The sequence below is a fragment of the Lytechinus pictus genome, chromosome 7, assembly GCF_037042905.1.
Source record: "Lytechinus pictus isolate F3 Inbred chromosome 7, Lp3.0, whole genome shotgun sequence".
Taxonomy (NCBI): Eukaryota; Metazoa; Echinodermata; class Echinoidea; order Temnopleuroida; family Toxopneustidae; genus Lytechinus; species Lytechinus pictus.
In genome coordinates this window covers 34,352,108-34,368,188 of record NC_087251.1, presented here as the reverse complement: position 1 = coordinate 34,368,188, position 16,081 = coordinate 34,352,108, and the positions used below count along the sequence as shown (strand labels likewise).

Sequence of the window (16,081 nt, the reverse complement as noted above, 5' to 3'; positions counted from 1 at the left end):
TATATACTGGCAGTGGTCCTCGGGGCAAACAGAGCCCTGGACGAAAAGGGATCTTGGACGCTTCGCGGCACCTTTGTCGCCATGGTATAATCCATGCATTCATGAAAATGAGCATTAATGCAATTCGAATGAAACATATATAGGGTTTAACGAATCTTGTCAGTTTTCAGTTCATATTGCAGCTGCTAGCTTAGGCTGATCCTTGCCAATGTTCTTTTTGTTGAATTGGACGATTGTGTGTCGCACAACAGTTGCATCAAGAGAATATACAAATAAGAGCTTTTGTCGAGAGTTCTCTCTCGTCATAGTTGAGGTCTATTTGCGCTGCACTCGGGTTATTTAGGCACTCAACATGGGACCAGCAAATTGATCAGAGGTTGATCGTAAAAAAGTTACTGGTATATATGCTCGGATCAATTATCAAATGATGATATAAAGAAGGGTTTGTCGATGTTATATTAGCCGTGATGATGAGCAATAGCTACAGTTTTCATAGACTTCTCTAATTATAATTCTGGACAGATGTTGCCCAAAGTCCTCCATCGAACGCTGCACACGAGTATAAAAAAAATCTGAAGTTAGTTATTTGCAGAGCAAAGATTACCGATTGGTTTGAAGTATAGGTCAAAGTATTCGACTGTATTATTTGAGGATTGCAACTGTGCCACTGAAACTTATCAGAAAATGGTATGTATGTTAGTATTTTATGAGTATGGCATTTCATAAGCTTTGTTTAATGTATTCTTCATTTCATAAATGCGAGTTACCAAAAGAACGAGAAATGAAATGCGTCAAAGATTTGTTTGTCTAATGATATCTGGAACTACATTTCCCTTTCTGTTAATTTTTAATAAAAAGAAAGTAGTATTGAACGTAATAAGGTGCTGCTTGAAATATCATTGTCATCGATTAGCTTTTTTTTATAAATTGAGAAAATTCCAACGAGCATATAATAACGCTAGAAATGTCATCAAAATCTGATGTAAAGTAAAAGGGTTTTGGCGATTTCGACAGAATTTTAAGTGCATTTCTTGTCATTCCTTTTATTTATATATATATTGAAATTATTGTTTTGTTTGTGTGGACTTGATTCTTACAAGAGTGCAAAAATCGACTTGTCTGTAAATTGATGCTGTCATTCTTTGGGTACAAACAGTATATTCCCAGCTTCTCTGTCAGATATTAAGACCAGGTATGGTGAAACCACCAGAAGAGGGTGCGCTAGATGGGAAGGTGTCTGGGGGCTTAAGCCTCATTTTTTTCAGTACATAACAAAATATATTCTAAACCGTCAAAATTACCAACTTACTGTGAAGTTATTGCATAATCAGGCCCTTCCTGCAAAAACATTCTGAACATTCCTGAAGACGGTATGTAAATTTTGTGATGTCCCATTCGAAACCTTTCTGTAAAATCAGTCCCAATTTAATATCAAATCGGAATCGATATAGTTGACCACGTTGTTTAGTTCAAACAAATCCATAATGATGTTAAAAAAACAAATTTTTAATGGGGTATTATGTTAGAATTGACTTCCCATTGTGATATTTAGTTAGATAATTGGAATTTTACATCAAAGTCCGTAATATAATAAGTATTCAAATAATTACAAATAAATATCGTTGTAATAAACTCAATAATCTAAATGAAAGAAGTGCAAATGACCGATGGCTGCCGAGGCTCAAATAATAGCTGCCTGTAAACATCGGGCTTGCAATTAATAATCAGTGGTGGAATCAAGAGGGGAGGGGGGCATGGGGGATTTTGCCCACCCCTTTCCCTCCCCAGAAATTTAAACAAAAATGACATAACAAATTGTAAAATAATAACTAAATAATGGGTATAATTTTTTCATGTTCGCCCTTACACCAACAAATTTTTTTTGCCCTCCACTTAGAAATCCCGATGCTGTTACAGTGTCTCCTGGGAGCCGTTTCACAAAGCTGTTCGTAAGTTAAGAGCGACTTTAAGAACGACTGGTGATCCTTTCTTACGCGCAAAACCATCGCTAATGAATATACCATTTGCCATTAGAAAGGATCACCAGTCATTCTTAAAATCGCTCTTAACTTACGAACAGCTTTATGAAACACCCACCTGGTCAACCAAGCGTGAAGATATATAACGAAATGAAAATGATGTGGGACAGTGCACTCTTTCACAATGTGTTACAATACGCTATTCAAAGATGTTTTTTTTTTCTTTATAGAATATCATTAATTGTAGCAATAACCCCTTTTCACCTCTGATTCCATGACATTTACTCCGGCGACATTTGCTCCGCTCCGAATTCCACACGCTAATAAAATGACCAACTACAACCATGGGTTTTAAACTTTGCCCTATACCCTAAACCTAACATAAAACCCTATTGCAACCCTAACCCTTACCCTACGTCTTAGACGAAACTAAGCCCGGAGCAATTTCCGCAGGAGCAAATGTCGTGTCACCCCTGCTTGACCACCGAACTAGAATTAAGGAGCAATAGTTAAGGCTAACGAAACTTGTAAAGTGACTCGTGTGACGTGAAGCCGGCTTAGGGGCAGACCTTAGGTGTAGACACACATTGCAGGCCTCGACCATGTTTAACAGGGACATAATAATAATCTCCATGGCAGGGGCGGCGATCCCCCACCCCCACTTTTTAAAACATTGAAAAGTGCCCCCTTTTACGCCAGAAAAATGCCCCCCCCTTCACGAACGTGTACTATGCCCCTTTTACCTAAGGAGGGCCCGTTTTAGGCGTTACCAAATGCCCTTTCTCGTATAAGTGCCAATTTTTACCCCAAAATGCCCACCCCCCTCCTCGAACGTGTTCCGTACCCCTTTCATTTAAGAATGACCCGTTTTATGTGTTATGGCAAGTGCTATTTCTCGTATCAGTGCCAATCTTTAACAAATATATCCCCCCTCATGGCCGTGTTCTATGCCCCTTTCACCTGAGAACGACCCGTTTTATGTGTGAGCAAGTGCCCCTTCCCTTCTTATAAGTGCCCTTTCTCGAATCAGTGCCCCTGTTTACCCAAGAAAAATGCCCCTCACGAACGTGTTCTGTGCCCCTTTCATACCCTTTCTATGCGGTTAGCAAGTGCCCATTTGCCTTCTTTTGGATGCCCTAGCTTTCTCGTATCAGTGCCCCTTTTACCCAAGAAAATTTCCCCTCACGAAAGTGTTCTGTGTCCCTTTCATGTGCACGTACCTGCGAAAAGGATCCGTTTCATGTGAAACAAGAAAACAATATTCTCATTTTTAGATGTTACTACTTATGAAGGGAAAAAACTTGTAAGAATAATCCTACGTGCCTTATTCATGAGTCATGTAAGTGGCGTACAGATTGGGGGAGGCTTGGGGGCTCCCCCTTCCCAATGTCTTTTTTCACGACCAAGAAAAAAAGGGAAAAGGAAAGGAAAGATAGAAGGGTAAAATATGATATTCTCTGCACATTATGTCAAAATCTATCACAAAATTTGATTTTCGTTTGAAAAATGTCAGAATTTTTGCTCGCTCGCAGCTTATAGATTTTACATGATACGACATATCTAGCCCCCTTAAAATTTTAGGCTCATTACACCACTGTAAATGAGTCATTTTTTCTTTATTTGAAGATAGTGCCATTTTTGATAGGAAAGGTGCCCTTTTTTCCCTGTGCCCCCCACTTTCAACTTCGCTCCGCCGCCCCTGCTCCAGGGTCCCGTCTTACAAAGAGTTACGATTGATCCGATTAACCTGAAGTACATTATGGAAATCCATCAATGTCATAATTTTTTCTCCAGGAAATGTGCACAGTGTCCTTTGTAAACAAAGATAATCAAACTGAATCTCCAAGAGAATGAGGAATGCATGAATATGCATCATATCTAGAAAATATTTTGAACAAATTTGCATTTTAGATGTTGCCGTTGCTGACCATCCATAGTTGTGATTGATCGGATCAATCGAAACTCTTTGTAAGACGGGGCCCAGGTGGCTTCCAATTGCAGGCATAAAGGCTGCCCCAAAAGCGATGTCGAGCCGGCTTCAAACCAGACGCATGTGTCTCAGGGGGCATAGAGTTACACGAAGAATACCTGGTATTTTCTGATCGAGGTATATCAGAGAACACATGGAAATGACGAACTTCGAGGCATATCTATTTTTGCTTTTTTTCAGTACCTGACAAATTATATAGGGGCGGTCACCCGGTCCCTTACCTTGTAGCGTTCCCTATACCTCTTATAAGAATAATTTATGTAGTACATGAAAGAGTTAAGGTGCTCTATTGTTGAAGAATATTCGTTAATTGTTATCTTAGCTTCCTATTTCACGCAACCCTCGTTTTATCAATTCAGAATGCCATGCACCCTTGCACCTTTTCTAGTGCGTTCATAGTTATCAAATCGTGCTCTTCAAATCATTTTTTTGTTTAGCGTGAAAACCCTAAACCCCATTTTTTTTTAGGATGACGATTGTGAAAAATGTGGCGTGTAAAAATGTGGCGCTATAGTTGAAAAATCGGGGAAACATACCCGAAAAATAGATATTAAATCATTGGCTGGTCTTTAGGAAGTTCGATCCAAATACCATCTTGCACACAAAGATGAAAAGGAGAAGTCTATTACCTGCATACACCTGCAATATAGTGAAATGATAATGAATGCAATTACGATGGTGGTGATGAAGGTAAATGATCCAGCCACTAATGCTACGTACTATTGCTTACAAAATTACTTCTACTAAACTACTTCGTCTTTCTCCCCTCCCCTTCTTCTTCTTAATCTCCCCCATCTTCTTCCTCTTCCTTTTTTTCTCTTCCTCTTCTTCTTCTTCTTAATTCTTCTTCTTCTCCTCCTCCTTTTCTTCTTCTTCTTCTTCTCCTACTATACTCCTTCTTCTTATACATCTTCCCCTTCTTATACGCCTGGTATAAACATAGACAGTACAACAGCCCATGCATGCATGTGCAAAGACTCGAATTTACTTCCTTATATTAAGAATATGACCATCAAAGGATCATTTTTACATCCCATAGTTCACAATTTCTGTAAAACGTGTTTTTCGGTCCATTGACATAATCATCACGTGTCGGCGCGTTTAAAAGAAGAAGAATGAATGAATGAATGTGATTTTTCATAATCTGTCATAAAAAATCATTGTTATCGCGGCTCCACTTCCCTAAAATAGCTCAGACCGTCGTTATGCAGATACATAGACAGAAAGAAAAAAAGATAGATAGATAGATAGGCGGGTGGACGGACTGACAGACAGGCAGATAGATAGATATATAAATGAGAGATAGATAGATAGATAAATAGATGGATGGATAGATAGATAAATAGATAGACAGAGAGAGAGATAGATGGATGGATGGATAGATACAGAGACAGAGAGAGATAGAGAGCACTAGAGGGTGCGCTAATGAGTTACTCTAATAATGTCAAGTACTGAATAAATACCATCTTTAAAAATGTATTTGCAACTACACAATAATATGTATTTGTGACACTGCAGAATATGCTTCAAGTGAAGAAGTAATTTTGATTTTAAAAAATGCACGGTTATATAGGATACTGCATGAAATAGATATTTCTTTTAAAAAGGTGTTAAATATAACAAACGAAACAAATTTCATTTGTTATGTAATCACACATTGTTATTATTTTACAGGCTGAAAATTTCACGGAAGAAGAAATTGAAGGTAAGGAAATTATATATTTTTTAACGATCTTTACAACTTGAAGTGCACTCAGTCCCAGTCGCAAGATCTCCCATTTAAATAAATGATTCTGAACTCGGGATTTATTTAAAACTCTTGTCCGAAGTTGTGGTTAAACTATGGATGGCCAATTGTGACACAGTACACATGATAGAGCTCCAATTTATCAGCATTCATATTTGTCTGAGAATAATGACCAAAACTGTTTTCTTTACCGTTAAAGCTCGTGAATATGATGGAGGAAACAATAGAAATACAATATTAATAGTATTTTGATATCTTTGGCTTTCCATAAGCCGGACTTCAGAATACAGGCCATTATTTTTTTTGACAAAGAGTTCAATTTCTGATCTCTTTATACATATAATACCACTTTTCTATGGTTTTGAATAAGTTTACACCCACGTGTTATTGGTCACGTATAATACTGCCTTTAATTGAAAACCTTCTCGATGGCGCCATACGTATTAATGATGTCATATTTTTCAACTACAATTACAAATATCATTTTACTTTATACTTTACAGTCTATAACATACATTGATACATTGAAATAAGACATGTAATACATACACTGCCATTGTTCATGTCATTTTCCTCAACGTTCTTTTCTTTTCTTTCTTCTGTACTCAGTATCCAAATTCTCTATGCGGCTCACCATCTCCCCCCACCCTCTCCCTCTCGCCCTCTCTCTTCCCCGCTCCTGCATCTCTTTCGTGTTTTTATGTCATGATTTGTTTCTTTTCATTTTTATATTGTTATTGTACACCTTTCACCTTTATTCTCCATCTGTATTATTAAAATATATTGCATTCGAAGTTAAGCAGCATTAAATGACGGGGTAATCCAGCTGTAGATGTATCTGTTGGTTTTTTTTCCGCTAGTAGTTTTTCTTTGATGTCTCTTTTGTAAGTTTTTCATGCATGATCTTAAATAAATAAAAATAGTCGCACCCTTTTTACACCATGCTTCGTAATGTAAATAATTCTTTTGAATAACAATTAATCAAACAAACATACAGAACACATTGCTCCAAAACTTTGTTAACAGCTTAAACTCATTGGCCCGTATTCTGAAGTCAGGTTTAACTTAGACCATGGTCTAACTCTGTGCTAAAATTATGGAAAACCAAAAAATGTCAAAATTTTCCTTACATAGAGTATGTTTCTTATATTTACTATATCTAACTCGTAAATGGTGAAGAAAGCTATCTTATTTATCCTTCCGAAACAGTGAAGAATGATTCGAGAGAAAAATGAGCTGATACATTGAAATTCTACGGTTAGATATTTATGCCATTATTGGCTATCCATAGTTAAACTACAACTTTAAACCAGAGTTTAAATTAAACCCGACTTCAGAATACGGGCCATTTAATTTAAAATCAGAAACGGCTTACGCTTCTGCATTGCCTAGTGAATGTTATCTATCCAGAATTTTGTAGATGGGCGATTCTATGCTAGAAAAAAGAGCCATTTTCACAACACTTTTTAAACTGCTGTCCAAACATGTTGCGTGTCGTACGGGACATTTCTGAGTCCCATACGACACACAACATTTTCACCTTAAATTCACCCGTACTAAAAAAAAAAGTTTATTGTAAAAATAATAAAAAAATGGTGCCGAAGATTTGATAAAAATCCATCAAAGAATAAAAAAGCTGTTAGATATTAAACTATTTGATTTGTGACGTCATATGCGAGCAGCTTTCCTATGTTGAATGGTAAAAAAAAATCAATGAGATGTTATTTTCTCATGAAATTGAAAATGATGTTTATTGTACATTTAGTATATCAATAAACAAATTATTTCACACCCGTTCCTAAAAAGCAAACAAAAAACAATTCATTACGAACCATTAAAATATTGAAATTTATGCATTTTACATTACGTAACATAATTATAGGGCAGTTGCTCGTTTATGACGTCACAAATCCAAAATTTAGATTCTAATAACTTCCTTAATCTTTAATGGATTTTCCTCAAACCTTCACCAATATTTTTATCATTTTTTCTACTATTGTTTTACTACAAGCTTTTCTTCATGGTGAACTCCCCCTCTAAAAACCTCTAGTGTTTTTTTAAAGTGTACATGTCAATTTCTGTCCTCGTATTCAGATATATGTTGGATGAGAACGTCACTTAGTACTTTTCACTGGATATGATTGTAAAAGTTGATGATGTGTTTGCAAAATTTTACTGAGCATTTGTTTCAAAATGCTTTATTAATTTACCCTTTCTGATATTGTAGCTTTCAAGAATGCTTTCCAGCTTCTGGACAGGGAGGAGAATGGTTTGGTATCGTTCAAGAAGACTGGGTTCTTACTCCGTTCAGTTGGGGAAAATCCTTCCGAATCCAAGATGAATGACATAATCAATGATCTACACGACGCCAATGGTTTCGGTAAGAACTAAATAAGGAGAGCCTAGCTTTCATGAAATGAATCATTGTAATAAGCTACTGAAATCCGTACATCTGATTGGATGAAAAGACGACTTTTACTTCGAATTGCCATTAGTAGTCAGGGACAGGGGAGGGGGGGGGGGGTGCTGCAACTCCACCACTTTTTTTGCAATAAACATGTTCAAAAAACGTAAAATTGTGTCTTTTGCATGGTCAGCCCTCTATCAATACCGTACCGCAGCAATTACAAGTTACCCTTTTCTCTTGCCTAAATATAGCATGAATCAAATTATCCCTTATTTTCTTGCCTAACTGTATAGTGAACTTTTTTAACTTGAACTTGAACTATATTTGCAGATTTCTGTCGACCCCTTTCGGGGTATGAAAATACACAGATATCTAACATGTATAAATACATTGTGTGAGAACAAAAAGATGGCATATTAAAGAGAAAACATTAAAATATAACACACCATCATTACAATATGGCAGTTAACATGCATGTGCATAACATGCAGGTTTGCATAGTGCATAGTGGGTATCAATTACAAGTTTATCTTCTCTTTTGTTCTTGTCTAACTATAGAGCGTGGCCGATGGATTGACTTCACAGATTTTCTCCTCATTATGTCGAAGATAAGACACGAAGATGAGGGAAATGACCTTGCCGATGTATTCAAAGTCTTTGATAAAGAGGGCACAGGAAACATGAGGTAAGTATTACATCAATAATGTTTACAAGTTACAAGTTTATTTTTATTGATTTCAAATCCAAACATAAAGGATTACAATCAAAATAAAATTAGCAATTTTATTTTTTACAAATTATCGAACATAAGTTTACAAGAGTGACAGGGACGGCGTATAACCGACAGGGGGCGGTCGCGCTTTGATTTTTCAAGTATAAATGAATAGGAAGAAAAGTTAAAGAAAAGGAAGAGAGAAGACACTATAAGAACAAAAGTGAGTTTATGTCTTGTAACTATAATGTATTACAACTTTAATTCAATTTAGAAAGTAAAAGTTTAGTTGCTCCCTCCCCATAACCTGATGCCGCACCTGGCGAGTGAAAAAAAATCACCACCACCATTTGTTTTCAGATGAGTATCATGAAAGTTCATCTGTGTTGGTTGAAAATAAATATTGATTCAAGCTTTTGCTCTCAACGCACCGGGAAAAAAATTGATCTTCAAGAGTTACCTCGAAATTTTCGGGTACTGACTGCAGCCTTTCTCAGCAATATGAAGTATTTGTGGGCGTGTTTGTGTGTGTTTAAGGGTGCGCATGTGTGTGTGTGTGAGAGAGAGAGAGAGAGCGAGAGAGAGGGGAGGGGGCTGTCACTGATATTACAGGTGAAATGTAATGTGATTGTTAACAGCATGAACCAATTAATATTTTCTTATAATTATGATAAGTATAATTTTGATTAAATATTATAAAACCAACAGTCTGAGGAGTAGTAAGGTGATAAAACCATGTAAAAGAAACCAATTGTAATGTAGAAAACAAAAATCATATATTGTAACAATAATACTTCAAGGATATTGTAATATTGTTTAACAAAATCACTTCCACACTTTCAGGACAGACGAACTAAAGATGGTTCTAGAAATTCTGCAGGATGACGTCATCCAAGACGAAATCCCTGAGATGCTGGCCGACTTTGATCTAAATGGTGACGGTACGATAGCATTTGAAGGTAATTAATCATAGGCATTGATGATGCGACCGTATGTAAAAAATAATTTGGTCTCTTGCTTATCGAGAAGGGGTGTAAAACGTCTTTCGAAGAAAACGCGGCAGGCACATAGTACACTCTAAAAAATATTGGGTAAAAATGCTCCATGAGGGTACTTATGTGTCCAACCAACATTGGGCATTTTTTTATTTATCCAACGTGATGAAAATTTTGCCCATTCTAAAGTAATTGCTGCTTATTTTTTAACCTTACTGGACAATTGGGTAAAATATTGCTCAAAACTGGTTGGACTCATAATTAGCCCCGTGCTGGTTAAAATTTTACACAATATTTTACAGTGTACGCACACGCATCGAAATACACACTGACATAATATGAATTTTTTTTTTGCGATGTTACAGGAAAATGTATTTTGGTCTGGATTCTGACCAAAGTGAAAAAATATCTGCGTATTTTTATTTCTTTCGGTATAAATCTATTCGGTATTCGCTGAAAAACTTTGGGTATACTTTTTTTTCTGTGTGTTAATCAGTAAGATAAGTGTTCAAATTACTTTTTTTTTACATAATCGTATATACATATATATATATAAACAAAGTGGAAATGTTCTGCTCGGAGTTAGTCCAATAAACAATTCAAAAAAAAAAAAAAACTTCGTAATGAAAAGTGAAAAAGCTTTCATTACGGAGTTTTTATTTCTTTTTGAATTATGTATATATATATATATATAAACATAATTATCTGGGAGAAGGGTCTAACAATATTTAAAGATCTAATTTACACCAAAATCAACAAATATAAATGATTAAACGGTCCTTATTACCAATGGCATATCATTGGTCGTTTGGAGTCAATTTTGTTGGTGTGATTGAAGTTTAAAAGCCGGGCATAAAAGGGCCTACAATATTGAGTTTTCTCATTGAACGATTATTCTCTATTTCAGAATTTGCTGCTGTGATGGAATTCAACAAGAAAAGGGCAAATGCACACAAACCAAGTAGTGAGGCTGGATCAACCGCGGGGGATGCTGGGAAAGGTAAATAGCAACATCCGCCATCCGGGGAATCTAATCCCGTTTTTTACCAGTCTGCTGCGCAAAGCATTCACTTGAGTTAAGGGGTCTCAATGCACAGCCTACGATGAGTTTTCTACTGATGGCCCCTAAACAGCAAGCTTTACATGATTGTGTTAGTCTTTTGTGAAGACTTGTTGATTAATGTTTCACTCAGGGTGTGTGCCTGCAGTCTTGTTTCTTACTATGTCAAAATTTAATGGGTGATTATGACTCATATTTTTTTAAGACTTGGGTTAAGAAATGCGAACGCTTTGGTAGGAATTTGAAAATGAAACAGCTTTGGTAATAAAAAATGTTTTTTAAGAAATATTTATCTCACATTCCAATCTTATAAAAGTGAAGAGACTGTTATTTTTTCGTTGTTTGTGAATATTTTTCACTTTTACCATTAAAAATGATTTTTTTCCCCCTTATTATCAACTCGGTTGCTTCGCCCTCTCACTTTCAGCGTTCAGCCCCCGTAGATGGGCCCCTAGGAAGTTTGACCCCCCTCCCCCCCCCAAAATACAGGATAGGTTTTGGAGAGCTTGCTTTCATATCGACACCATACCAGTTTTAGTTGAAACACATAAAAATAATAGAGTGATTATAAACTGGAAAATAGTGCTCAACGCTTATGATGGGGGGATTTATAAAAACTTAAGACGGGCTTCTATGTTGAGAGCATATTTATTGTATAACTCTTACTTTCAGATTTAGCGGCTGTGATGGAGATCGTCGAGAAAAGGGCAAGTGAACATGAAGCAAATACTGGATCAACCAAGGATGAGGCTGGAACAAGTAAATAGCAACTTAATGATAGGCTCATCTTCCCGGAATCTAGTCCAGGTTCTGACTTCCTCAATATTTTGATGATCATGCTTGAGTCTTCATTCTAAGCATATAAGGCGATGAGGCTACAAGGGAAGTCTAAACTTCATCACGAAAGGAAAGTGACGAAACTTTGACAAAGTTCCAATCAGATTCTAAATCCCTTGTTGTTCATATGGCTCTCGTCTGCAACAACAACACCAACAACAAACTATTAATGATATAGTTACAGATCTAATGACCTGTTAAATGATGGAAGTCCCTTTGAAAGAAAAAGGGGAGAAAAACCACCGATGACAAACCACCGATGCCTTACAAAACGATTCTTTTTAGATGGGAAAGTCGGATGCCACAATGGTGTTTGTCCAATTGAAAAAAAACCCAACTCAATCTGTATGCAGAGAGCTACTTTATTTTTATGTATATATATATCCACTTTTTATATGGATGCAATAACAATGTCGGCGTGCCTAAAGTTTTAACTGGTTTAAAGGCTGTATAAGGATGTAGATTATTTTGTAAAACATATATATAGATTTTGTAAAACAAACATATATGTAGATGTGCTGATCTCGGCTGATAACATCAAAATTAAGCAGACCTGCAAGATTCGAAATTGAAAATAAAGAGAGAGACATACATATCGGCCTTTCCGCATGAATTACACAGTGCAAACCACACTGGTAAATTCTGAAGTTCAAACAGTATGAATTGCTGAGACTACACTGCAGACATACTGTACTTCATTGTAAAACATAATGTGAACCACACTGTGTTTAAATCAATTATGTACCACATTTTCAAATTTTGGCGTTTTGACAGAATCAGAGAAAATATCCTGTAGATACTGTGTGATTCACTGTGGACACACTGTGAACTATTTACCACAGTGTGGCTGAACCATGGCATTCCGTTATTGGCACTATGATTTCTATAGTCATATTTTCGAATATGATCAACTTGGTGTTCACGTTGTGAAATTTGATTTTTCACACTGTGGAATAATTATTACCTGGTATGAAATTGTCATTACATTTGAGAGAGCACATTCATACCAGGCAAGTGGGAGTTTTAACCCCCCCCCTTCCTTGTTCATACTATAAATTTGAGCGTGCTATGATGAAAGCTTTGTGATATACACTATACCTTGGAGGTGTCTACATTGAGAAACCAACTAAATATATAATATTGTACACTGTGTTCTTATAGGGCTTTATTAAAGATATACTTTGGTTTAAAGGCTTGGCCTGGTTGAGAAGGAACAGAAAATCGGACCGGGCTGCCTCTTAAGGTCTATACATGTTTCCTAAAATGGAAATAATATATATATATTTTTGGTAGAGTGTGACATAATCACTGATATAGATTAAACATTTGGCCGGAATTAAAATGTGCAAATAATATGAAGAGATTGGGTTCTCTATTTCGAATAGGGGCCTCTTTCGTGAAGACTTGCGACTATTTGTAGCTTTGGAACTACAGTAATTGATCACTAGGACATTGGTTTTGATTTGCAATTGAGCCCTGTTAATATGGAAGTTATCATAATTGCAAAATTACTACAAATCCTTAGAACTTTCGTAACCGTGCCTGATGTCCCAATAGTATACAGTAATGTGAAATCATGGATCTATTTTTTAATGTTGTAAATGTATCCTAATTGTACCGTAATAATTTGTAGATATCTTGACAGGCTTACATGAATTTGTTTTGATTTTTTTTGGTACTATACGTTTTTAAATATTTTTTAAAAACAAATTTACTGCATTCCATATCACTTGCAATAGTAAAAATTGCATATATTATGAGTATTTACCTTTATGCATTTTCGTCTATGTACAAATTCTAGTATAATAATAATAATAATATCAATAATAATAATAATAATGATTATGATAATAATAATAATAATATTCCGCATTTATATAGCGCTTAACACATCGGAACGACGTCTCTAAGCTCTTTACATATATATTATTACCCCGGTCATCGGATCCTTGCATGCCCGCATACAATGTATGCACCTTCTCCACTCTCTGGGAAGCATTCTAATAAGAGTTCCAAGACTCAAATTGCTAGGCATACTACATAGGCTTTCGCATCGTACCGGTTACCCATTTAACACCTGGGTGGAGAGTGGCAAATTGTGGATTGACGCCTTGCCAAAGGACGCTAGGCCATGGTGTGATTCGAACACACGACCCTCTGATTACAAGGCGAGAATCAGAACCGCTACACCACTTGTTTACTTGTGTATTTTTGTCTAATGAGACTTAGTTGGGAAGTAATCCACAAAATGCTAATTTTCCGGCAGGAAAGAACATAGTGTCCCACAGTGTGTTCACAGTGTGGATCACAATGTGAATCACACCGTCACATAATATGCAAACATTGAGTACTCACACTGTAGATGTGTCCACCGTGTGAAATCATCATCACACTGTTTAAATTTGAACATTTGAGTGTGTGTATCAAATTTTAATGTAGTGTAATATGCGAAATACATTGTGAACACACTGTGAGCTACTGTGAACACACTGTGATCATACTGTGAACACACTATTAACACACCGTGGGACACACTGTGAACATACTGTGAACACACTGTGAACATACTGTGAACACACTGTGAACACACTGTGAACATACTGTGAACACACTATGAACACACCGTGGGACACATTGTGAACATACTGTGAACACACTGTGAGCATACTGTGAACACACTGTGAACACACTGTGAACACACTGTGAACATACTGTGAACACACTGTGAACACACTGTGAACATACTGTGAACATACTGTGAACACACTGTGAACATACTGTGAACACACTGTGAACACACTGTGAACATACTGTGAACACACTGTGAACATACTGTGAACATACTGTGAACACACTGTGAACATACTGTGAACACACTGTGAACACACTATGAACACACCGTGGGACACACTGTGAACATACTATGAACATACTGTGAACACTGTAAACACACTGTGTTCATCTAGCAGGGATATACACTGGACACTTCGCATTTCATTCTCCAAAGAAATGAGCAGCTCTTCTCATGTCTTCCAGAGATAGTTAAGTCATTTTTAAAGGAGATAGCTACACACGAGGCCTTATTATTAAACTTTAATTTTGATGAATATGAAGGTCTAAGCTCAAAATTTATATATACATTTTGAGCTCATTTCCAATGAAAAGTAAACATTATATTATCCATTGATTATTTACGATTGAAGGATTTACAGATTCATTTAGTTTTTATACCGTATAATTATTGTTGAAAGTGTATATATCAAGCTTGCTATATAAATGAATTATTATATCGATGTGGGCCAATATATTTTGAAAATACAAATGAATCATAAAAAATATCTGTCAGTACCAAATTAGTCTGTGATTGTAGTTTCCTTGTTTCCATCCCACTTTTTCATCGAATATCAAATTAGTGTTTAAAGAGTGATAAAATAAATGGGGGTAGCGATATTGAGCAATATTCTGTTACCATAAGCCCCAGAAAAACAAACCAAAACAACATTTGATGAGAAGCATAATGCGTGTAGCTAACCCGAAAAGTAGTGTTTCCAAAAGAAAGACACAATACTAACTTGGAGACAAAAATAATGAAGATTGTATAACATTTGAATGAACGTAACACGTTTGAAGGTCTAATCTTATCCTCGGCGTGAAAATGATAAACAGAGTCATTGGAATTAACGATATTGCCAAAACGGATTTTCAACTAAAAATCAAAGACGTCTTTTCATCAAATTCAAGAAAGACACAACTCAACCAATAGGTGTACAACTACCAAATGCTTTCTATTTAATAAAAGGTAAAGTCCACCCCAGAAAAATGTTGATTTTAATCAAAAGAGAAAAATCAAACAAGCATAACGCTGAAAATTTGATCAAAATCGGATGTAAAATATGAAAGTTACGACAATTTAAAATTTCGCTTATTTTTCAAAAAACAGTTATATGCACAGCTCAGTGAAATGCAAATGAGAGAGTCGATGATGTCCCTCACTTACTATTTCTTTTTTTTATTGTTTGAATTATTGAATATTCCAATTTTTACAGATTTTACAATAAGGACCAACTTGACTGAACCATAAAGTGTTAAAACAATGGTAATTTGACATGTTCAGGGAGGAATAAAACTTCTTTCACAGTGTAACGGGAAGAAAATGAGAATATTTCATATTTCATATAATAAAATAAAAAAGAAATAATTGTGAGTAAGTTATATTGGGCCTTGTTTGCAAACAAAGCGTCCACGCCCTCTATGTTTGTTGGTGTCCATCACCAATCACCGTTTTAAGCAAGCGCGTGCATTGTTACGTCACAACCCATGCGCGCAGAGTAATCGGCAACCTGTTAAGTCAACG

At 36.0% G+C, this 16,081-nt stretch overlaps 1 protein-coding gene across 1 annotated transcript; it reads left to right on the top strand.

Moving 5' to 3' along the window:
- Window positions 1-301: 301 nt before the first annotated feature.
- On the top strand, window positions 302-13,490 carry LOC129264510 (calmodulin-like). Its single transcript, XM_054902392.2, has 7 exons — window positions 302-687; window positions 5,644-5,674; window positions 7,944-8,096; window positions 8,682-8,808; window positions 9,679-9,794; window positions 10,738-10,830; window positions 11,563-13,490. The coding sequence occupies exons 1-7, from the start codon at window positions 685-687 to the stop codon at window positions 11,655-11,657; spliced, it is 618 nt and encodes a 205-aa protein (XP_054758367.2). The 5' UTR covers window positions 302-684; the 3' UTR covers window positions 11,658-13,490.
- The last annotated feature ends 2,591 nt before the right edge of the window (window positions 13,491-16,081 follow it).

Coding starts and splice junctions, on each gene's coding strand:
- LOC129264510 (XM_054902392.2), top strand. Junction 5,675..7,943: donor CACGGAAGAAGAAATTGAAG/GTAAGGAAATTA, acceptor CTGATATTGTAG/CTTTCAAGAATGCTTTCCAG. Junction 9,795..10,737: donor CGGTACGATAGCATTTGAAG/GTAATTAATCAT, acceptor TCTCTATTTCAG/AATTTGCTGCTGTGATGGAA.